The sequence below is a fragment of the Mirounga leonina genome, unplaced genomic scaffold (assembly GCF_011800145.1).
Source record: "Mirounga leonina isolate KUSES-001 unplaced genomic scaffold, KU_Mleo_1.0 Mir_197, whole genome shotgun sequence".
Lineage (NCBI taxonomy): Eukaryota > Metazoa > Chordata > Mammalia > Carnivora > Phocidae > Mirounga > Mirounga leonina.
The window spans coordinates 11246744-11270228 of NW_023270494.1; the positions used below are offsets into that span (position 1 = coordinate 11246744).

At 50.3% G+C, this 23485-nt stretch overlaps 1 protein-coding gene across 4 annotated transcripts in view; it reads left to right on the forward strand.

Moving 5' to 3' along the window:
• Nucleotides 1–993: 993 nt before the first annotated feature.
• The window catches only part of FAM20A (FAM20A golgi associated secretory pathway pseudokinase), a 48355-nt gene continuing 25863 nt past the window's right edge, over nt 994–23485 (forward strand). Inside the window, exon 1 of one of the 4 annotated variants that reach the window (XM_035026176.1) lies at nt 994–1955. In XM_035026176.1, the coding sequence (XP_034882067.1) occupies nt 1564–1955 (392 nt within the window). In that variant the 5' untranslated portion in view covers nt 994–1563. Of the gene's footprint in view, nt 1956–21984; nt 22943–23485 lie in introns of those variants that run through there. The other 3 variants (XM_035026174.1, XM_035026175.1, XM_035026177.1) reach the window with 3 other exon arrangements.

Consider the following 23485-nt stretch of genomic DNA (forward strand, 5'->3'; position numbering starts at 1 on the left):
ACCCACAAGCCCAAGTGTGTCTGAGGATTCCTGACTCCAGCAAGGGAAGGAGGCGGTTAAAGAGTAGGATTAACATACATAGGAAGCTTCCATGTCTGGACAGGCAGCTCATGGCAAAGATGCATTTTCCTGAACGTTCAGCACAGTGGGGCTGCCTCTCTGGTCAGACTTGCACTTCAATCCCGCCCTCCCCCCCTAAATAGAGGAGCCAGGAATCCAGGCCTGGCCTGCCCTCTCCCCTCCCTCTTCCTCAAAAGGGAAATGAGGTGGGGGAGTATAAATTACTTCACAAGCTATCAGGAGAAAGTCTAACATGTGTCCTCCAGTGATTCATTTGGGTGGACCACTTTCACACCAAGCTAAATGCAAAAGTTCAGAGTGGGGTCATCGGGCGGCCCCTCCCTCCTTGAGTACAGGAGAAATTTCCTCTTTGTAAAGGGCAGGCACAGTTGGAATCAAACCCCATCCAAACAGGAAATCGCCAAGATTCTAGGTAAAATTGGTGCCTTATTTTTAAAGAACAAACTTTTTTATTCCTTAAGTGGGTGTTTCCTGAGTGCCTACTAGCTGCCAGGCACGGGGGGACATGCAGTTGTTGTGGACCTAGTGTGTGCCCTGGGGGAAGATAGGAAGAGGGAAAAGACAACATACACACGCACACACACACGCACACACACACCTGAGAAATCTTAAAGACTTTCGGGGGACTGTCTTTTTTCTGAAAAAGGAAAATGAAAATAAAATGTTGCGCGCGCGCGCACACACACACACACACACACACACCCCGAGTCCCCGAAAGTGCCCGGACTGAGCCCCGAGCAGGGACAGGGGGAGGCCCGGGGCGAGGGGGATGGGCGCGAGAGGCGGCTGGGTGACAAGGTGCAAGGGCAGAGCCGGCAGAGGCACCGGGAGTTGGCTGGCGAGCTTGCGCCAGAGGTAGGTGCCAGCTGCGAGGGGGCGGAGGGGCGGGCGCGCGGCCAGGGGGGGGAGGCCCGGCGTCACCTCTGCCTCTAGGAGTCGGGCGCGCAGACGAGCTCGCCCCGAGCAGCCGGGGGCGCGGGCGTCCCCGCCACCCGCAGACGGAGCGGCGGGGAACAGTCGCCGCAGCCCGCCCAGCGGCAGCATCCTCTGGAGAGACGCCCCAGGCTCCGCAGCCGCCCTCCTCCGCCCGGAGGCAAGCGCCGCCGCCCGCACCCCGCGCTCCCGCTCGCGGTCGCCCCCAGCCCCGCCGCCCTTCCGCCCGCGGGGGGCAGCGGGCACCCGCGCCCCTCCCCCCACCGGCCTCACCCCGGCCCTTCCCTGCCGCGGGCTCCGGGCGGACGGCGCGGGGAGAGAAGGTGCCGCAGACAGGGGCCCGGAGGCACCATCCCCTGGTCTCCACTCCGCGACGACTAGGGACGCCCGCCAGCACCGCGAGCCCCCGCGCCGCGGGTCCCCAAGTTCAGGGGCGACACCCCTCCAAGGGGAGGGGGGGCGATCCCGCGCGGTGCGCACCCCGGCCCGCCCTCGGCGCCCAGCGCCCGCCCCGGGCCCCCGGAGACGCCCGCGCGCCCCGGCGGGGCCATGCCGGGGCTGCGCCGGGACCGCCTGCTGACCCTGCTGCTGCTGGGCGCGCTGCTCTCCGCCGACCTCTACTTCCACCTCTGGCCCCAGGTGCGGCGCCAGCTGCGGCCCCGGGAGCACGCGCGGGGCTGCCCGTGCGCCCGCCGCGCCTCGTCCCCCGCGCCGGACCCCGCCGCCGCCTCCCCGGGCCCCCGCGCGGCCGCGCGCAACTTCTCCCGAGCCGGGCCCGGGACTGAGCGGCACGGCGGCCGCGGCTCCAGGCTGCAGGCCCTCTTCGCCCACCCGCTGTACCGCGTCCCGGAGGAGCCGCCGCTCCTCGGGCCCGAGGACTCGCTCCTGGCCGGCCAGGAGGCGCTGCGGTACTACCGGAGGAAGGTGGCCCGCTGGAACAGGTGAGGACCCCGGGCGCCAGGCGCCCACCGCGCGCGCTCCGCCCCGCCGCCCCCGCCCCGCGCGGCGGGGGTTCCCTGCCCGGACCCCCCCAGCCGCGGGCGGGCGGCAGAGTGCCGCCGCGAGGGCATCTCAGCGCGAGAAAAAGTTTCTGTGCTTCAGCGGCACAGCCAAGAAAGGCTCTCGGCCTCTCTCGCCTTGAGCTTTGTTCACTCCGGAGCCCCACTTCTGTCCCCTGGGCCCCCTCTTTCTCCTTGTCCTGATGTGGGAAGCCGCTGCAGGGCTTGGGTGTTCCGGAATAGGTTCCCAAACAGAGCGACTCCGGAGCTGCTTCGCATTCCGCGCTTAGCTTTAGACCTGGGCGCCTTCCAGAAAGCAACGTTACTCCCTGAAAACTCAGCTCATTCTCTTAACTTATTCCTCTGCCCAGGTCAGAGATCACAAGAGGTCAGCTGGGGCAGAAAGTAAACGATTTCGTTCCCTGACCTGGTCACCGACCCGTTCTATTTGAAACGTGGCTCGTCCCTCTGGCTAGTGCTCTAACTTGAAGGTGGTTTTAGCGTTGGGGTAATTTGGGCTGACTTGGATCTGTGGCCTGATGCTTTCACAGAGGAGATACAAATCTGCCTGGGAATTTTTAAAAATCCAAAGCAAAATGTTGGGGGTGGGGAGCCCAAACCTATTTAGGATTGATTCAATTAAGAAGATGTATTTGTTAAAAGGGCGGGAAGGGGGGTGGTTTGGAGAGGGAGAAATGGTCAATACTGAGATCCCCAGCTAATGACAGAGACCTTCACATGAGCTAGAACTCTGTTTTGAAGTACAGACTTGTCTAAATATCACTCACATCTAGAGTTCATTTTTGCACCACACCCATTACTTTTCTTAATACAAGAGATTTCAAAGTGAGATGTCATCGGAGGGTTTTATAGTCCCTGCGGAGGATGGGTAGGCCGTAAATCTCGGTAGAAGCTCAGTGCTAGCCCAATTTAACTGTTTGCTCATTATTCTGTAGTGCTAAGACCGGCTGTGGCTTGAGGGAGGGAGGGAAGGAGGGAGGACATTCAGAAAGCAGAAAGGGACGAAATGGAGAGCAATTGGCTGAAATCGCTGTGGTGAATTTTGATTGCAGCTCTGTGGCTGATGACTTTATATTAGAAAGGAGGTGGTTCTCCATTTCACTGTTAATTGTGTGTAATAAAAAGGCAGTTTGAGATTGCTTCTCAGACACTGTCATGTTCAACATTACCTTGATTTCATCAATAATGCGGGCATCGGGATCAATGGACTAGGAAATTTTACCCTTAGAAAAATTGTCTACACATTTGTAGAAGATTCGAGAACGAGGGGACTGTGAGCAAAGTTGCTTGCTTTTGTAATCGTAGATCAGCATTCATGTATTCATATTTCTGTGACCTTGCACTTTATGTTCCTTCGGATTTTGAAGGAAAGTCCAGGGGAATATTTTGGCAGAAAAGCAAAAAATCTTTCTCACCAACGTGTCCCACAACCGATTTTGAGCTTGATCTCCACACCATCATGTGTCACAAAAACACATTTCCTGGCCAGAAATGATTTTGGTCATTTAACAGAGGATCGACCAATGGGGGCTGCTGACCTTGCTGTATTCGGAGCTAACAGGGTAGTTTTGTGTGGTTGGTTGAGTGTGACAGTTGTGATATTTATTTTCCTCTTCCTTTTAGTGCCTTGAGATCTCAAGTGAGGTTTGTGGGCTGTAACAGGAGAGGAAGCTGCACTCTCGAGGGTTGAAACTTGACCTCAGACACAGAGAACACCTACCTTCCCCCGGCCTGTATGGTAAACATCAGTGGGATGATACTAATAAGCCTATGTGCTATTACTTATGTCAGGTTAAAAATGGAACGTGGAAGACTCAGTAGCCAGTGTGAATTTGAATCACGCTCAGAGTTCTGTTGTCAGAGAGAGTCATTCATTACCTGAAGCCAGCTAGTGCCCTGACAAATACGAAGCACATGGGAGTGTTGAGGAAGCCCGCACACCGGCTGTTATGGGCTTCTGTGGCTACTCTGGGCCAGGGAAGGCTCCAGAGTTCTGTGCAAGCAAATAATTAGAACAGACAGCAAAGGAAGAAACAGTGAATGACCTTACAAATTGTGTATCTATTGCACGGACAAGCCTCCTTGTTTACAGCCACAACCCAGCCAATATTTAAAAACTAGAGATTTATAGACCTATATGGATGCCACCATGCCATTAATTACCTAACATTAACTGCTATCCAAAATAATAGTAGCAGCAAGCCATCTGCCACACCAGGAGAGTTTCAGGTAGTGAGATAAGCCAAAGCCAAATCAGCATTCTTCACCCCTTGCCCGGAAGAGACCATTAGTCTGAGTAATTTTTTTTTTAACCACCACGCTAATAAGTGATGGTATGAAGTTGGAAGTTATCTTTCTACAACGTGAGCTCATTACCAGTAAAAGGTAGGTAATGACCTGTTTTTCCCCCCAGCACATTCCTTTTCGATTTTAGTGGAAGATGGAGCTTATACATCATTTTGAATGTTTTAGGTTTTCAATCAATCTTTGTTAATTTGATGTCAATATTTGGTGAAGTTGAAGTGCAAAGGATATATCGTGTGCCGCGTGGACTCCCTCGTGCTATCTGAAGCTCAGGCATTCTGCAAACTTCCTCAACCCACTGTTTTTCCCTCCTGTCCTCTCCTTCCTCCCTCAAAATGTAACTAAGTGTGGCACAATCCAAGTTAAAAATGCAATCATGGAAAGTGTTTCTGTCAGGTCGTTGGTCGCTGATCACAGCGAGCGAGCCAACGCCAGGCTCCATCAGGCATGATGACGGATTTGGCACCTGTCTTGAATAGTGAAAAGCAGAGAGAGGGCAAGGAGCAAGGGGATGTAGTCTGCACGACTTCAAGGCCATAAACCAACCAGCCAGATGACGCCTTCTCCTTTTTCAAAGTAACAGCGGAAGGCAGGGCTTACCTGGCACACAGGTAGCTGCTCACCTTGTTGCTATCTACCTCCTAGAGGCTGGGCTTCCTGGGTTTGTGGGCTGGGTTTCTTCTCTGCCCACAAGCTGCCCAAGCCAGACAACATCTGTCCTTTGACATGTCAGAAGTGGCCAGCTTGGCCTGGCCCTTTGCCCACATAGCTTTGGTTGGCTCCTCTGTAACCCTCTAGTCTTCGCAGGCAAGGTCAAACAGGGCCATCCCCCCTGGTGTCGAAATTCCAGCAGCCACCACGCAAATCCAAGTTCCCTACTCTCTGCTTTTCCTTCTTGATGTTCCCTCAGGTATCGGGAAGGTTGTATTTTCCTACAATTACAACGTCAGCATTTCTCAGAGGCGTGGATGTGTGTATCTGTGTTTTTCCCACCAGCCCAGACACAGGAAGCACCTGTCTTTCCTTCTCCTCCTACCTACTTGCTGTCACTGAAAGCAAGCCTAGCCCCGAGTTTCCCTTTGAAAATCACAGCAAAGAGCCTGGGCAGCTTTTCAAAGATGACAGTTGTTTAAGGGGAGTAAATTGGCTCAAGTTTTTCCAGGGAAGCTTTGAGAAGATCCAGCAGGCGAGGCAGATAGAGGAGGGGGGGTAGGGTGGGGGAGGGGAGGGGAGAAGGAGCCAGGAGAGGTGAAAGAGAAGTCAGCTGGAAATGAGAACTGTCTGGTCTAGGGGGTTTTGAAGGCAAGGCTTCTTCCCACCATGGCATCTGGGAATGAAAAATACATTCTCTTTATTCTCACCCCCTCTGTCTCTCCCCTCACTTGCACCTCTTTGTCTCCTTCTTGCTGGTCTCCAGCCGGCCCCAGACCATGTGGAGCATGCATTGATCCGGAGCAGGCGGTTCAACTCGCCAAGCAGCTAAATGTCCAGATTCTTCCTTCTGGATGGTGGCCACTTGCCTTTCTCCCAGAGTCACCAGGCCCTCGGCCCCTTGTCTGATTCTTCTGCCAGTGATGCCAGGCTAAGAAAGGAAATGGCTTCCTTCGGTCTGCAAATGGACCTCGACCAGACCTGTGTGTGGTTAGCAGAGGGAGTAGGAATCTTGACTTCCATTTCTCTTTTCCAATTAGAGCTTTGCTTGACTGATTTGGGAAGACCTATTATCTTAGCAGTTTCTGCGTCCCTGGGCTTGTAGCTGGAGGAAATCTCTCCTGTCTTCTCAGGGCCACAAACTCCAAACAGATGGTTTCTGAGAGGGTTGATCCAGAGGCCATTTTCGGGTCCCTTCTCCCTCATTCCAGAGCCCGGTCTTTGCTGCCATTACCGCAGCAAAGACTGAAATCAGGGAGGATCTCAGGGGTGTTCGTCCAAGGAGGACAGGCATTTCCTATGTCCAAGTATATCAAAATCAAGTCCCTCGGCCAAGCACCAGAGGACGTCAGTCAGCTGTTCCCTTGTTCCCAACCCCCAACACTCTCCTTTCACCACGTGAAGTTCTCATCAATCCTGGGAACTCAACTGGCTAATTATTTGCATGCAAACCCCCTACCTGAAACATGCTTGGTCTGGCCCAGGTACGTCACATAAACTTGCTAACTTGGGCTTTACAGTTTCCTTAGAAGGAGGTGCATACGGTGGACAAAATCCAAGATGGCCCCATTAGATTCCCAGCTCTGGTGTACACACACATTCTCCTCATTATTCAACCAAATGCTAATCTAGTTCCTGCTCTAAAGGGATTTTATGGATGTAATTAAAGTCCCAGATGAGTTGACCTTGAGATAGATTATCCAGGCATGCCTGACCTAATCACAGGAGCCCTTTAAAAGGAGGGAGTTTGGGAGCACCTGGGTGGCTCAGTCAGTTGAGTGCTTGACTCAGGTCATGACCTCAAGGTCCTGGGATGGAGCCGCATCGGGCTCCATGCTCAGCGGGGAGTCTGCTTGAGGATTCTCTCTCCCTTTCCCTCTGCCCCTCCCCTCACTGGTGCACACACTCTCTCTCTCAAATAAATAAATAAATCTTTAAAAAAGAAAAAAAAAACAGGGGGTTTTCTCCAGCTGATGGAAGAAAAGGAAGTCAGGGATTCAAAGTATGATACGGATCTGATGGACCATTGCCGACTTGAAGGTGGAGGGGACCACGTGGCAAGGGACACTTAGGACTTAAGATTGGCCCTCAGGTGATGGCCAGCAGGGAATCAGGGCCATCAGTCCCACAACCACAAGGAAATCAATTCTGCCAACAGCAGAAGCAGATTTTCCCCCCAGAGCCTCCAGACAAGAACTCAACCTGGTCAACAGCTGAACATCAGCCTTGCAAAGCCTGCGCAGAGAACACAGCTGACCTCTAACTCTGCGAGCTGACGGACGGGTGCGACTTTAAGCCAGGAGGTCTGTTGTAGTTTGTTACACAGCAATAGCAAACAAATACAGTACTGCTCTTGGTTTCCTTTCGTAGAAGAAACTGGGGACAAGAAGGTTGCATAACTTGCTTTCCAAAGTCAGGCAGCCAGCAAACCACAGGCAGGCTTTGGACCCAGAGGGTCTGGCTCTGGGATGCGTGCCTAACCATCAGCATCTCCGCTGTGCATCCTTTGATGTCCACAGGCCCTCACTTCCCCTCTTCTGGAAAGGCTTTTCTGACTGCCTCAACCCACTCTGGTCCCTCTCTCACTATACGGTTCCCCCCCATATCACACCATATTATTTTTTTATGACGGGGCCCCATCCAGCTTCAGGGCGGCTGTCTGGAACTTCCCGTGAGAATGAATAGCCCTTCGCTCCCGGCATGAAAAGCCCCCGGCTTGCACGTGGTCTCGCTAATACATCTGTTTCATGGTTTCTCATGGGGGTGGGGGGCGCCCAGGGGGAGCCAGTGGAGCAAATAATTGGGAACAGACAACATCAGGATTTGGGGGCTGTTAGTAAATGGCCTGTTACGTCATATGAAAAAAAGCTTCAAACCAAACAACGCCAACCATAAAATCACCCCACCTATAACTTCCAACTCCTCCCTATAAAGTTCTAAGACAAAACCACCCTACAGAGACATCCTAAAATTTGGATCTGGGGTGGGTGTTCTCTTTATTGCAATAGCCTAAATAAAGTCAATTAAAAAAAAAAAAAGCCCTGAAGCAGAGTTGAGAAGGTGTCAGGTGCCAGGAGGAGGGAACTTCCTTAGTTTCCTGTCCTCTCTGAAGAAGAGCAGCCAAGAAGTGTTGCATGAAAGCACGTGGGAAGCACGGAGACCCCCACTTAGCCAAAGCAATCCCTGCGCTGCCCCTTGGCAGAGGCCGACCTGTTTTTCTTGTGATTATTCATTAAGCGGGAGGCTGACAAGAGCCTGTGGGTTCCGCTGAAGGAGGCTTGCATGTGGCCGAAAGCCGAGGGGGGATGCCATTCTCAATAGCTGCCACTTGAGTGGAACAGAAGTTACCAGGCAAAGGAGCATCTGTGAGCCTGTTGTTAGAGGCTCACACAGATATATGCCTAATGGAAGCCACAGCGAGGAGGAAACAACAACAACAAAAACGCTTCCCTCTTTTTGTGCCCTGTCACTTGGCAGAATGTCCTAGGGTTGAAATGTGAAATCAGGACAGACTGAGTTTGAGAGCCGGAAAGATGCTGGCATCCAGGACTTCGGAGGCCAAGCACGGGGGGCAGCCAGTAGAATTTGGCTTGGGCAAGAGGCAAAGTTAAGAGTCAGAAAAAGGTCTAATTTATTGGATCCCCTAGTAACAGACCAGTTCCATTTGGGAAGCCGCAGGGAATAGAGAAGAGGGGATAAGCAGCCAAGAACGTGTAATAAAATTCAGCAAAAGATGGAGAGTAAAAGAAACTTAAGGAGCGTTGGCACGTGGCCCATGGACCAAGAAGCTGGGCTGTTAAAAAAAAAAAAAAAAAAAAAGCTGGCCGTGGGAGAGGTGGAATTTTAGAAAACTTGGAAGAGGTTGGGGGCTTAGAGAAGATCTCTGCTGGCAAAAGCAAATCAGCGGTGTCTGGCCCTGGGAAGTCAAAGCCAGCACGCAGATAGCAAACGTGCTGTCAATCCCTGGGCAAGCTTCCTGGGTCGGAGGGAAATATGTCTGATGATGCTGCCAAAAAGGGGAGTCTAGATGCGGGGACAAATGGTCTTTCCTGGCCAATTCAAGTGTCCCACGGGTATCCGTTTCATCAGTTCAAATGGGAGTTTTCTATTTCTGACTCATTTTCTTCCGTGGCTGAACAGTTGCAAATTCTGTAGGAATCGTGTATTTGTCTGCACTTAGCAGCTCAGCTCGTGTTTTTCGCTCTGAATTAAGAATGATGCACAACCAGTAGCCGCTTTTTTATGCATTCTGTGCCCCTCTGAGCAGTCAGAGACGCTAGAGAAAGACCAACCACAATCAAATCAAGCCCCTTATTGAGTACTGTTCCTTTGCAGGGGATTTTTAACGGGGTCTTTGGACCCCACTGAGTTCAAGTGAGGAGGTCTGTTTCCCTTACATTTTATGCCAAGTTTGCATTCTGTGCATATGTTTATTTCCCTAAGAAATAGTTTAAGATTTTTGAAAAGTGTACTGGTTTCAAGTGACAGAGACCCAACTCAAAGTAATGCAAGCTGGAAAAGGAAATGTAGAGGCTCCAGTAACCAAAACTGAGCAGGGGCAGGTGTCCTTTCTGTCTCCCTAGTTTGAATCCCCTCCTGCCGCTTCGCGTCCCAACAGTCCTAGGACTGGAGAGAAAAGGGTTTCTCCGATTTCCAAAAGGAAAGATTCTGAGAGATGCTGATTGGCCGGGTCTGAGAAAACAGCCGGGCTGTAGAGAGCTATGATTGGCCCACCTTTGAGGCGGCTGCCCACCCCTCAACCAATCACTGGCGTCAGGGAGGCGGAGCCTTGGAAACTCTCCTTTCAGCCAGGTGGCTCAGTGGGGGGGGGGGGGGGGAGCAATCCCCGAAAGTGACACTGGGTGGGCAGGGGTCCTGGAGGAACAGTCCTGACCAGGGATGCTGGAAAGTTTCTCAGCTTAAACGCAAGGCACTTTCTGACTCCTGGAGACACTGTTCTGGAGTTTTAATTAAGGTTTTTTGGGTTTTTTTTAAAAAGATTTTATTTATTTGACAGAGAGAGACACAGCGAGAGAGGCAACACAAGCAGGGGGAGTGAGAGAGGGAGAAGCAGGCTTCCCGCTGAGCAGGGAGCCCGATGCGGGACTCGATCCCAGGACCCCGGGATCATGACCTGAGCCGAGGCAGACGCTTAACGACTGAGCCACCCAGTCTCCCCATAATTAAGGCTTTTTAAAACCAAATTCGGGGCTGCCTGGGTGGCTCAGTCGGTCAAACAACTGCCTTCGGCTCAGGTCGTGATCCCAGGGTCCTGGGATGGAGACCCACCTCCGGCACCCTGCTCAGGGGGGAGTCTGCTTCTCCCTCTCGCTCTGCTCCTCACCCCACTACCCCAGCTCGTGTGTGCTCTCTTGCGCTCTGCTCTCTCTCACTCAAATAAATAAATCTTAAAAAATAAAAATATAAAAATAAAACCAAATTCATTTATAACAAATTCCTAACGTGCAGACTTTTTATACCAACCATTAAAATCCTCCCAAGAAGCAGGAAACAAACTGAGTGTTGTTGGAGTGGGGGTTGGGGTGGGAGGGATGGGGGGACTGGGTGATAGACACTGGGGAGGGTATGTGCTCTGGTAAGCGCTGTGAATTGTGCAAGACTGTTGAATCTCAGATCTGTACCTCTGAAACAAATAATGCAATATATGTTAAGGAAAAAAAAAAGAAGAAGAAGAAGGTAGCGGGAGGGGAAGAATGAAGCGGGGGAAATAGGAGGGGTAGACGAACCATGAGAGACGATGGACTCTGAAAAACAAACAGGGTTCTAGAGGGGAGGGGGGTGGGAGGATGGGTTAGCCTGGTGGTGGGTATTGAGGAGGGCACATTCTGCGTGGAGCACTGGGTGTTATGCACAAACAATGAATCATGGAACACTTCATCTAAAACTAATGTTGTAATGTATGGGGATTAACATAAGAATAAAAAAATGAAAAAAAAAAAAAATCCTCCCAAGAAGCTAGGCATCTTTATGTGCTTGGGCTTAAATCAACCTTACTCCCTTCATGGGAGCCCAAAGAAGAAACTGATGTGGACCCAGCTCATTCATGGGCTCATGTCTGTCTCCTGAAAAGAGATTCTACCTGGAGCCAAGACGTCTGTGTGTCAATCCTGAAGAAATCGCTTGCCTTCTTCAGGCCTGCCTCCCTTTGGAAACGAAGAGGGTGAGTTGTGATCCCTGAAGGCTCCTGGCTGCTCTGTTTTCCAAGCATGGCACATCTTTGACCAAGATTTCTTCTTCAAAGTCTATCAGAGTGAAAATACGGGGCAGTCATTTTCCAGGTGCACTCCATGAACTTTTGGGTTTCAGGAGGTGCTTCTCAGGTTCTGCAAATGATTGATTAATTTTCGTCTTGAAAGAGTGTACTTTAAGATGATCTTAAGATGAGAAAACTCACACCTGATTGTGTTATGCACGTGACAGCACATTGGTAATTTATGCGGACAGATGCCCTCTCCTCCTATCTTTGTTTAATTGAGGAGTATTCTGAGATTGCGAGGTGAGCTGTTAAAAACTGTCTCCCACCCCCACTACTTATGTGTATTGATCAGGATTTTTTGTGCTCTACTACCAACACAGTGTGTGGAAATTAATCAGGTACTGAAATAAGACTATTTCTGTCTTCCATTACCCCCAAGTCTGAATGCTTGAGTTCATAATCCTGTTACCCCTCTCATTCTTGTTGATTAGCTTTTAAAAATAAGTTTACAAAAAAAAAAGTTTACATATTTCACCCTATAACTTAGATTTATAATGATAAATTATACATTTTGTTTGTTTTATACATTGGGGATTCTGTGTAAGATTTCTTTTGTAAGGAAGGTTCCACTTCTAGAAAAATTGTGAAAACCACTGATTTGGAATATGTGGAAATAGAGTAAACGTCTTTTCTTCTTTTCTCTCAAATTGATGTGCCCCCGCCCCACCCCCCAGCTGTTATCAGTAATGAGAGCATGGCACCTGCTAATGACCACGCCCCCCACCATGGCTTTGCCAGTGCTTCTGGCTCCTTGAGCATAAGAGAGCATCTTTTAGGGCTAATATAGTGTTTGCTTTTGCTGCACAACAAATCATTCCAAAATATACGGACTTAAAACAAGAACCATTAAAAAAAAAAGGAAAAACAAGAACAATTTATTAGCTCATGATTCTGCAAGTGAGCAGTTTGGGCTGGGCTCAGCTGAGTATTCTTCTGGCCTCTGCTGGGCTCACTGAGACTTCTGCTGCTGCATAAGTTCTGCTGATCTGGGATGCGCCCTCTCCCCTGGGGTCCCTTATCTGGGACCCTGGCTGAGATGATGACCGTGGCTCTCCATGGCCTGTCATCCCCCAGTCAGCTAATCTGGGCTTCATCACATGGTGGTAGCAAGTTACCAAGAGAGAGGAGACGTGTGCACAGCCCCTGGGGGTCCTGGCCAGAACCTGCTAAGTGTCACTTCTGCTACATTTCATTGGCCAAGATAGATCAAAGGCCATCTGGGGAGATTCAGGTCCCCTGGCCATTGGAGAGGAGATGGTCTAATAACTTAGTAGTGTTCCACTGAGCAAAGGCTCAGAGGACGTCCCTTTTGCTGGTGAATTGTCAGGCAGATAAGTGGCAAGAGCCAGCCCCATGTGTCAGTGAGAAAGAAGTCTAACATAACCCTTCAAAAATCACACTTCAAAAATCAAAAGAAGCCACTATGGACTGAGTCATGTTCCCACAAAAGTCATACGTTCAAGTTCTAACCTGCAGTACACCTCAGAATGTGACTGTTTTTGGAGACTGGATAATTCAGATTAAGGTTAAATGAGGTCACAAGGGTGGGGTCTTAATCCACTATGACTGGTGTCCTTGAAAGAAGAGGGAGAAACATGAGGGATACCTATGCACGGAGAGACGGCCATGTGACGACACAGAGAAGGCGGCCACCCTCAAGCCATGGAGACAGGCCTTGGGAGAAACCAAGTCTGCTGACACCTTGATCTTGGACTTCTAGCCTCCAGAACCATGAGAAATAAATTTCTGTTGTTTAAGCAGCACCAGTCTGCTGTATTTTGGTACAGCGGCCTGAGCAGACTGATACAGAGGTAACTGATGGGGAAGAGTCATGGCTGATCTGCTGGCTTGGGCCTGGCTCCCCCTCAGCTCCTGGGGCACAGGCAAAGTCATCTCTGAAATTGTCCCCTCCTCCCACTGTGGTTCTTCCAGCTTCATGAAGCCTCTGGGCCTCCCTGTTCAAGCCCTTGAAAACTCCCTCACTCCCAGACGAGACAGCCTCAATCCCCTCCTTAGGGCCAAGTGTTTGTTTAGCTCTTCCTTCAGACTCTTCCTACTCTACCTGGTTATGGACAGACTTGAAGCTCCGCCTTGTTCTGGAGATCATTTTTGAGGTCCGAAGCTGACACTGGGCTTTCTGTCTCCTTGCATCCCTTCCACGATGGTCCTAATCTTCCCCAGGGCCACAGACAGTCTGATTGAATGGGTCCAGGACACAGCATCATCTCACCAGGTGTTTAAAACTTGTTTTGTAAATTTTTTTTAAAGATTTTATTTATTTATTTATTTGTCAGAGAGAGATTGAGAGCACAAGCAGGGGGAACGGCAGGGAGAGGGAGAAGTAGTCTCCTAGCAGAGCAAGAAGCCCGATGTGGGGCTCGATCCCAGGACCCTGGGATCATGAACTGAGCCGAAGGCAGACACTTAACCGACTGAGCAACCCAGGGATCCCTTGTTCTGTAAATTTTTAAACACTTCCTTTCCTATGAACCAACATAATAGAACAATGATGAAAATTTGTTTTCACTTCTCAGGTGTATTAAGAGCCTGTATTTTATAAGCAAATTGCCAAGGACCATTATCTGTTCATTTATCTCCAGGGCATTTGTGATAATAACTTAATATGATTAACGACATGAATATGTAGAGTCCTTTCTACTTCCTGAAGCTCTTCTAAACAGTCTGTAATTAGTTCACCGTAGAAAAGGACAGGTCTTTAAAGCCAGTGAGAGGTTGACCCGAGTATTCCCATGGAAAGACATCCAGTCAATATGTGTTTGGATATAAAGCAGCATCTTTGGCTTCAGCCTTGGGCAGCAGACCCTGTGTAGGACCCCTGGGAAGAAAAGCGCTGTCTTCTGCTGAGACCCTCAGAGACCACGCCTCTTGGAACACCCTCCGTTGAAATTCGCAAAAACTCCCTCCGTGAAATGGCATCAAAGCAACACAGGGAAAACTGCGTGTGCCATGTTTATTATAATCACAATCATTGTGTCATTATAATGTCACAGCGAGAACCGGAGGTCGTCCAGGATAATTTGCTGCCAGAAAATGAAATAGACCATCAAGGATGGATTTTAATGCCACACACTATGTCGCTCAGTGGCCTGGACCCCTCGGCAGAGAACGCTTGACCAGATGCGCGGCACACCCAAGATGTCCCAGTTCTCAGAAGTCAGAAGACATGCCCCTGAGCCATTGGATGTTAGCATTTCCTGAGCAAGTTCTGAGAAGGGAATCCGGTCACTGGCATGTTTCCTAGGGCTCCTGTAACAAATTTATTCTTTCGCGATTCTGGAGGCTGACTCTGAAACCCAGGGGTCACGTGGCAGAGGGCACAGCACTCTGTCCAGAGGCTCTGGGGGAGAACCGGTTCTTTGCCTCTTCCAACTCGTCGTGGCTGCCAGCATCCTCTGACCTGGGGCCGCATCACTCCCAGCCCTGCCTCCATGGTCCCATCACCTCGTCTTCTTCTGTCTCTGTGCATATGGGTCTTCTCCGCCACCTATGTCCCTCTCCTATGAGGACACGTGGCATTGGATCTGGGGCGCACATGGAGAATCCAAGACCATCTCATCTCAAAATTCCTTAACTTTGTTACATCTGCATAGACTCTATTTCCAGCCAAGGTCACATTCACAGGTCCCAAGGATTAGGTCATGGACATTAGGTCTTTTTCAAGACCACCCTGCAGCCCATTGCAGTCACGTTCCATTATGACTACACAGGCTGTCAGTGATCATTGTTTTATTGTAAAAAAAATTTTAAAGATAACATATTATCTAGTAGATAATCTTTTAAATATATCATAAAGATAATTATGATATGTCTCATTGTAAAAAAATGTAAAATAGTGAGAAAAACAAGTCAAAGGGAAAATAAGACCCACGGGCCCTAGAATGAACAACTTCTCATATACCTCTGTGAAAACCCACCCACCCCAGAGTGAGCTGTGCTCAGGAGAACCACCAGTCATGTCTATAGGGCGAGAGCTAGCCGATGGCCCAGGAAGGGCACAGGGATTCCTGGAAATTTCCTGTTCTCCTCCTCCTTCACATCCTGCACCTCAGAGGACACGATATGGTATATAAGGACCAGGGTCCTCCACCTTGGAAGACTTCCTCAGCATAAGCAGCACTGTGGCCCACAGCAAGTCCATACAATTATGTCCCCGCGGGCCCCACGTGGCCCAGTCCTGGCAGGTAGGCCTGCTGGCCTGTCTTTTCTAAGGAGAAAATTGACAGCATTGAGGTTCCAGAGGAACGGGTAGGAGGCACCTCCTTTGGGCAGGTCTCCACCAATCTCACTTTTTTAGCAAACCTTCTTCTTTTTTTTAATATTTTATTTATTTATTTGAGAGAGTGAGCAAGAGAGAGCACGAGCGGGGGGTGGGGGACAGAGGGAGAGGGAGGAGCAGACTGCCTGCTGAGCAGGGAGCCTAATACTGGGACCCTGAGATCATGACCTGAATCAAAGGCAGACGCTTCACCGACTGAGCCAGCCACACGCCCCATAGCAGATCGATGTTGAGTGGCATTGTATTTAGGATAAAATGCCTGGAAGCACCTGGAGGGCCGCTTCTCAAGGTTATCATTCAGCACAGAGAAGGAGACTTGGCAGTTGGCTAAACTTGGAAGTAGGAACAGAAGGCTCTATGTGAAGGTCGTGGTCCAACGGGATGGGCGAGTGAATTCAAAGCCACCGACCTCCGTCCAGCGAGGAGCCAAAGGTCCAAGGGCAGTCTGGATCCGCCTCACACAATACTTTTGGATCCACAATGACAGATGGGCCAAAGGGTAATCAATACTGCCAAGCCATATGCCACAGCATGTGACTGAAAATTTGGGGCTGGAAAAATATTAAAAGAGATTATAATCAAATGCCTACCTTTGATATTAAGAAACCATCAACAAAGCAACCATTGAATGCCTAATTTGAGCAGCAGAATTTAGTAATGGCCCCTGCGGGTTAAACTCAGTGCAAAATGTAACTGAATGAGGTGGCTTTCTGTCCTGTTATGAGCTGTGAATCCATTAAAAGGTCTGAGGAGGTCAGCCAGAAATGATGAGCTTGGATTTATGACAATCAAGCTGCAGCCCTTCTTTCTGGCAATAACGGAGCTAGTGATCTGTTAAGGTTACTTGTAATCTGTGATAGGAAAACTATTTTATCTGCATACATGAAAGCGCTTCTTCCTGACTTCCTGGCAGGGGTGCTGTGTCCAACTCATCCAAAAACATCAGTTACTCATTAAGTATAAAAAAAAAAAAAAAAAAAAAAACAAGCAGATGGGCCAGAATCGTTAGGCCCCAGATAACCAGCTGGCTCCTTCTTGCCCTTCGGGTCTCCTTTCAAATCTGCCCCCCCACAGGGAGCTTTCCTGTCTCAGCGACCTAAAGGGGTCCCAGGGCCTCATTTGCCAGCTCCTGCCTTATTTTCATCAGGACTCTTAACAGGACTTAACACCTTCTTGTTTATTGATATGCTCAGCATATAACCTCACTAGATCACAAGCTTTTTAAGGATTGTACTGAATTGAACGGATATATTCGCATCCTAATCCCCTGAATCTGTCACTGTTATCTTATTTGGAAAAGGAAAAAAGTCTTTGTAGATGTAATTAAGTGAAGAATCTTGAGATGAGGAGACCATCCTGGGTAATCTGGGTGGGTCTTAAATCCTAAAACAAGTGTCCTTATAAGGAAAAACAGAGGGAGATTAGACACAGAAGGGGAGACAGTGTGAGCAAGAAAGCAGAGAGCAGGGTGATGGGGCCACCAGGCAAGGAATGCCAACAGCCACCGGAAGCTGGAAGAAGCAGAGAACGGACTCTCCCCCGCATGCGGCCCCCTCCCCGCCCCCCCCAAAGGAGCACAGCCTTGCTGATACCTCGATGTCAAACTCCTGGACTCCAGAACTGTGAGAGCACTAAATTTCTGGAAAGCCACCAAACGTATGGTCACTGTTACGGCAGCCCCAGAAGCCTAATGGAAGGATGGAGGCTTGCTTGCCTCTTTGACAATGTAAGCAGGTATCTAAAAGGCTGGCTTGTACATAGTAGGTGCTTAATAAATGTTTGGTGCATGAATGAGAAAAAGAGCACTTCAGAGGCTCTGTGGGCAGGCCGTTCTGGGTTTAAATCTCGGCTCTGCCACGAGCCGCCAAGAGGCCCGAGGCTCATCTTCTGGAGACCTGGTGTGCTGGTCGGCAATATGGGCAGGAATACCCACCCCGAGGGGTGTCAGGAGGGCAGAGTGAGGTCACTTATGTAACACCCTGAGCAGGGTGCTTGGGCCATACAGCATTGAGTCACCAATAGGGAAGAACCACTCGTGGGTTATTCTTTCATGTTCCTTATGGGTGACTTGCCCCCCCCGCCGCCCCCCCCGTCCGTCTCCAGCCTTATCCATTTACGCGGGATTCGTGGTTGATGATGAAACAGCAGCTTTGGTCAGCTCCCACTCCCTGCCAGGGAAACCAGGGCCTCCAGGCCGGCCAGCACCTTGGCTTGCCTTAGCCACATCTGGGGCTCCAGAGACAGAAAATACATGTACTGATGTGCCCACAGTCACCCAGATGTCAGATACCTAGTGCTTGCGGACGGACAAAACACGGAACTGGGTCAGTGTGCAATTAGCCTACCTCGATCAGAAATCACATCACTTCCCACCCCACGCGCACGCACGCTTCTGAGTAAAAACCGGTCGGCTAATGTTTGCTCAGTGACATGACTTGAAATGACAAGAATCCTGCAGATTGCAGGAATGACTTTTCTTCTCTTCTTTTCACAAAGCGTTTCTTAAGCCCCTTAAACAGGCTGCTGTCTGCTCATTGCAGACCCTTCCCTTGCAACCGAGCCTCCGGTGAGTCGGTGACATTGCCAATAGATGACCCCCGAAGAGCACTTACTCCTCGGGGCCCCACGCTGCCTCCTTCACAAACTATCTCACTTAATCCTCACAACAACCCCGTAAGAGAGGTACCATATTGCACCCATCTTCGGTGGAGGAGAAAGGCTCAGGCAGGCGAGGTTACGAGAGAAACTGGATTTCCAAGGCAGAAATTCAACGTTGACTTTAACTTTGCCTCCTATCTGAGATCGGGTCCCGGCAGCACAGCGGAAATGAGATTCGAGTGCAGGAGGCCTGGGGGCTGTGCTCTCAGAGTGACCCCTTGCATCACGGCCCGAGGTGGGCGAGGCAGAAATGCTCCCAGCCCTCTGCTACAGACACACAGAATCGTGTGGTCTTCCCCGAGGGCAAGCTGGCAGTAAGCGCCAAAAGCTGTAAAAATAGCTCAGCTCGTCAATCGTGATGCACCGTAGAGCTGTTTGTTTTATTTTTACACCACAAAAATGTTGCTTTTATAATCAGGGGGAAAATCAGTGATGGTAGAATCTCTCCCCCATATTCTGATTCCAGGCTTGGGTTTAATCGCAGCACCTCCACTCCCTAGCGGTAAGACCTTGGACAAGTCACCTTCGCTGCCTGAAACCAGTCCCCGTGTCTTTAAGGAAGTACTACTAATAATACTGACTTCATATGGAATTTCCGTGAGGATTCCATAGGTTAAAATTGCAAAGCACTTAAAAACAGTGCCGGGCACAGGGTAGGTGCTGTGTAAAGGTTAGCTACTTTCCTTATTATTATTCAGACCTAGAGACCCATTTGGGGTCACTGGTTCCTCCTGAGTCTGATTTTTGCTCGTGAGAACAGAGGTCCACGTGGTTCCCGCACCTGGGACGGTCCCCGATCTGCCCCTTCTGATTCAGGTCTCCTCTGCTTTGTGTCCCCTCCAGCTCAGACACCCCTGTCACGCTGGGTAGGTCTTACTCAACCGCTGAGCCAGAGCACTGACCCCGGGAGGTCAGGATGGGGTTGGGGACCCAGTTAGCCCCGAGTGAAAACAAGTGGTCTGTTGCAACATAGCATGAAACCAGCTCGGAGAGGAGGAAGTGATCGTGTTTCAACCAGATAGAAATGAGTTTGTGTCGAGAAATCAGCCTGTTCGGCAAAATCTCACTAAAATCTTGATACCGTGTCATTGCTTTCCCAACAGTGAACAGATAAGCACGTTTGGTGTTCTCACCACCCCCTCCCTGATCTTTAGGGAGGCCCCACCAATAGTCTAAATAAATCCTTGACAAAGCATCACTTTCTCTGCTGCCTCTGTGGAAGAGCCGAAAAGGTCCGGGTCAGACACCCGAGCTGTTCCTTCCTCCTTTCCATTTACCACTTTGTTACTGCCCCTTTGTGGACCTTAATTTCTCCCTCCAGAGACTGGAGGGAGGGGTGACCCATTCACAGGGCTTGGGGGAACTAGAATAAGATAATACATGCAAAGAACCCCCAAAAATACATGTGTAATAAGCTCTACACAAATGCAAGTTAGTAACATTAAATAAAAAGACGCATCCTATGTGGATTAAATACCACCAGACTGTGGCAGAGCCACCCAAATCCACATGTTCCCCTTGTGTCCCAGCCCCCTGGCAGCCTGGGGGGGAACATCTGACCGGTTCTAGCCAGTGGTAGGAGAGTGGACGTGACCTACATCACCTCCTGGCCAGCAGTTAACTCTCCAGGGCCTCTCCCGACCCTGATGACCTCGGAAGGCCACGCGCTGGGATCTTGGCGTATCCCTAACGCCAGGTCCCTGAATCACGCTGTGACCTTCACTAAACAAATAGCATGAGTGAGAAAGAAGCCTGTGTTTTGGGAAGCCACTGAGATCTCAGGATTGCATTGTTACTCTAGCAGAACCTGCTTTTACTCCACCGACGCAAGTGGGAAAGGAATGTGACATGGATTTCTTTTTCTGAGAAATCCAAATCAAATGAAACTCTAAGCCCCCTTTCCTGTTAGGTCGGCTGGACATTTAATCTAAGTCATCATGGGAGCCCTTTTTCCCAAAAGGCTCTCAGGGTTGGGGGAACGTGCTTAAGGTCGCAGGTGGTGGAACAGGTAAGGAGGACCTGCTAGTCCTTGTTCATCACCTGGGCTTGTGCAGGTGCCCCACGTTGGGGGGGGGGGCAGGGGAGAGGCAGGGAGGCTCTGTTTCATCTGTGCCAAGCTCAAGCACAAGCGTAGGATTATTTGCTGAGGTGGGTTCCTGGTACCTGAAACGCACCTTCCTAAGGCACAACACACAGTCACTTTCCACCACCCTGGGTCACCCCCAGGAAACAGACCAGACTCATGACCCCAAGCCAACTTTCCTTTCCTAAGCAGCTTACGGACTCTGCCTACTTCCCTCAAAAGTTTGTGCTTCGGTAGGCACGTCCTACAGTCTGTCAAACTCCCCTGTTCAGCGTATCCCTTCACTGAGTTTAGGCTTTCCAAAAAATCAAAAATCAAAAAAGCCAGAGAAGGAGTGGGGTAGCCTGTCTAAATGTCTCCTTCTTCCTCAATCATAAACACCCCTTCTGAGACAAGGAAACTCAGAAGCCCACCTACCTGCTCAGGACAGGGGTGGGGAAAATTCCACAAGAACAAAAAACACATTAATATCTCAATAAATTATCCTACCACATGGGTCATTGCTCGTGCCGAGGAGGAAAATAAGCCAAGATCTGCAATCACTCTCTCAGTTTGTAAATCAGATGGAAAAAAAGAATGCCATGCAAGTTAGCCCTAGCTCACAGGCCAAGGACTTGAAAGAATTTCATCTGTGGCTGAGCCACAAGGAAACCGGCCTGCAAACCATGAAAATATGTGCCCCCAGCCTAAACCCCGATTGCAACCCCTTGCAGTTAGATCTTCCCACATTCAGACCTTTTTATCCTTCAAATGCTCGCACCTGTGTGATAGGAAATAAGGCAGAGCTCAAACGTTTTTGAAAATAAGTATGTTCTGATCGACCTTTGATTATCAGAGGACCCCGGGTGTGGATTTTTAAGGTTCCTCCTTTTTCTGGGTCCCCTCCAAAGACTGCATTTAGACCACATTTCTGTCTTCTGCAGTCAGGAAAACAGTCCAAGAAAGAGAAGACCCACGACCACCCAACGTCAGTATCATTTGCTAACAGCGTGTGTGTGTGTGTGTGTGTGTGTGTGTGTGAGAGAGAGACGTGTATGAATGCATAGTATGTGCGTGTATGTGAGGCATCTGTCTGTTTATCTGGGGACGGCACAATCGGAGGATGAAAAGAACCAAAATTATGACATTTCAATGGATCCGTACTGCATCTCTTGCAGGTAACAGGTGTGTTAGCATTTTAGACACGTGCTTGTGAGGCTGGGAGAAGTCTGACAGCTCAGTGAATGCTGACTCACATTTGGGGTTTTCTTTTTTTTAAACCATTAAGTAACATTTTTAACTTTTGCTGCGCAGAAGATATAGGAGGAGTGTGGGAGGCCCCGAGGAAGACTTGTGCGCTGTCTATGGAAAATACTAAATTGCACAGAGTCCAGAACCCATCGCAGCAATTTTCAGGTCATCATCAGAGGATTAAGTGCTTTATTTGCTCGTGATTCTGTGGTTCCAGCCCAGGGTCGCTCCACATCATCACTACTGACGTTTGGGGACGATTTTCTGTTGTGCTCAGCTCTCCTATGTACCGTAAGGTGTTTTAGCAGCGTCCCTGAACGCTCCCCTCCCCCCGCCAACTCGATTGCAAAAAGGTCTCTAAGTATGGCCACCTCTGAGGGGTGAAATGGCCTCTCATTGAGAAGATCTGGTCTTCGCCAGAGGCAACAGTCCTATGGAAAAAATGGGCGACAGCTATGGGGCCCCTGCTCTATGAATCATCACATCATGTTTGGGTGGAGGGGTTCCTTGGTCCAGTATTAATCTTTAATGTTTCCCAAATGTGTCATGTGCGCCATGGAGTCCAGGGGGTGCCGACATGTGCTGTGAACAGGAAGGGATCTTGGGACAGGAGGGCTGGCTGCAGGACTTCCCAGAGCCTTTACTGTCTTCCCACCACTGTGACTCGCCCAGAGAGGTTTCAGCGTGCCACTCTTTCCAAATTTTTTTGTGTGCAACCAGTGATGTTTGTGAGTCGTCCTGGTGCTTAGCTCTACACCCAGGCCTAGAATCTGGGAAACGTAGCCCAGATGGAAGGTATCTGCAGGTTCCCTGACTTGAGTCTGGGGATCCCAGAGACCAGGGATTGCTCTTGCCTTCCTCTCTAGAGTGTCCAGTCTACTCACATCTTCGGCGATCGGTCTTCAGGTTGTTATGAAGATAGAGAAGTGGGTTTCCCACTGAGGTCACTGTCTCAGCTCCTGGAATGTCCCTCCTCATTGCCACGGATGTCTAGCCATCCAAAATCAACAAGGTCTGCCCAAAATGGATAAGTCTAGCCACTTTGATAAGATCTGTATTTTTTTTCACACTTTAGAGCATGAGGACCAAGGGTTTCTTATTTTATCTCAGATTCCCACATCAGTTAGGCAAGTCCTTTCATGCCTAAGTTCCCAACTGCACGTAGCTAACGTCTTCTGTGGTACCTGCCACCAGGTGTGAAGGATGTGTGCAGTGATGCCCTCCCTACCTGGATGGGCCTCCTGGATGCATCTGTGGGCCTATGCATCCCTCTCCCCGGGAAGGAGCCTGCGGAGTGATCAGCGAGCCTCGCTCAGAGCCCCGCTACGAGGAGCCAGAGGGTGGTAAATGGCCCGGGAGGCGACAGGCATCCAGAGTGGTGACGAGGAGATGCCCTCAGAAGGCAGTCGGTGAGATGTGTGTCCCTGCTCTGCAGCTGCCCCTCACCAGCCTGGTGACCCTGAGGCAGCTCCACACAGGTCCCTAACTCAGGTCGGACTCCTCACCCATGAAATGGGGCTAACATGGACCTGCCTCGTTGGGTAATTGGGTGGTTGTGACAAGGAATGAGCTAGGGCTTGTGAAGCGGCGGGCACAGAGCGAGAGCTCCCTCCTGTTGACCGTTGACCACCATATGCAAGAGCACCAGGGGGCGGGGGGTGGCGAAGGGCGCTGGCCACAGGTGTGAGGGGCTGGCTCTCAGGAGCCACAGGGCAAGGTCACAGCAGCCCGGATTTGGATCTGGCTGGGCGCCCCCTTGTTGCCTGTCGCTGGGCTGTCGTGTCTTTGTGGGGGCTTGTTTCATTGTCTGGCCAGAGCTGGTTAAAGAGTCTACTACGCGGGCGCCTGGGTGGCCCAGTCGGTTAAGCGACTGCCTTTGGCTCAGGTCATGATCCTGGAGTCCCGGGATCGAGTCCCGCATCGGGCTCCCTGCTCGGCAGGGAGTCTGCTTC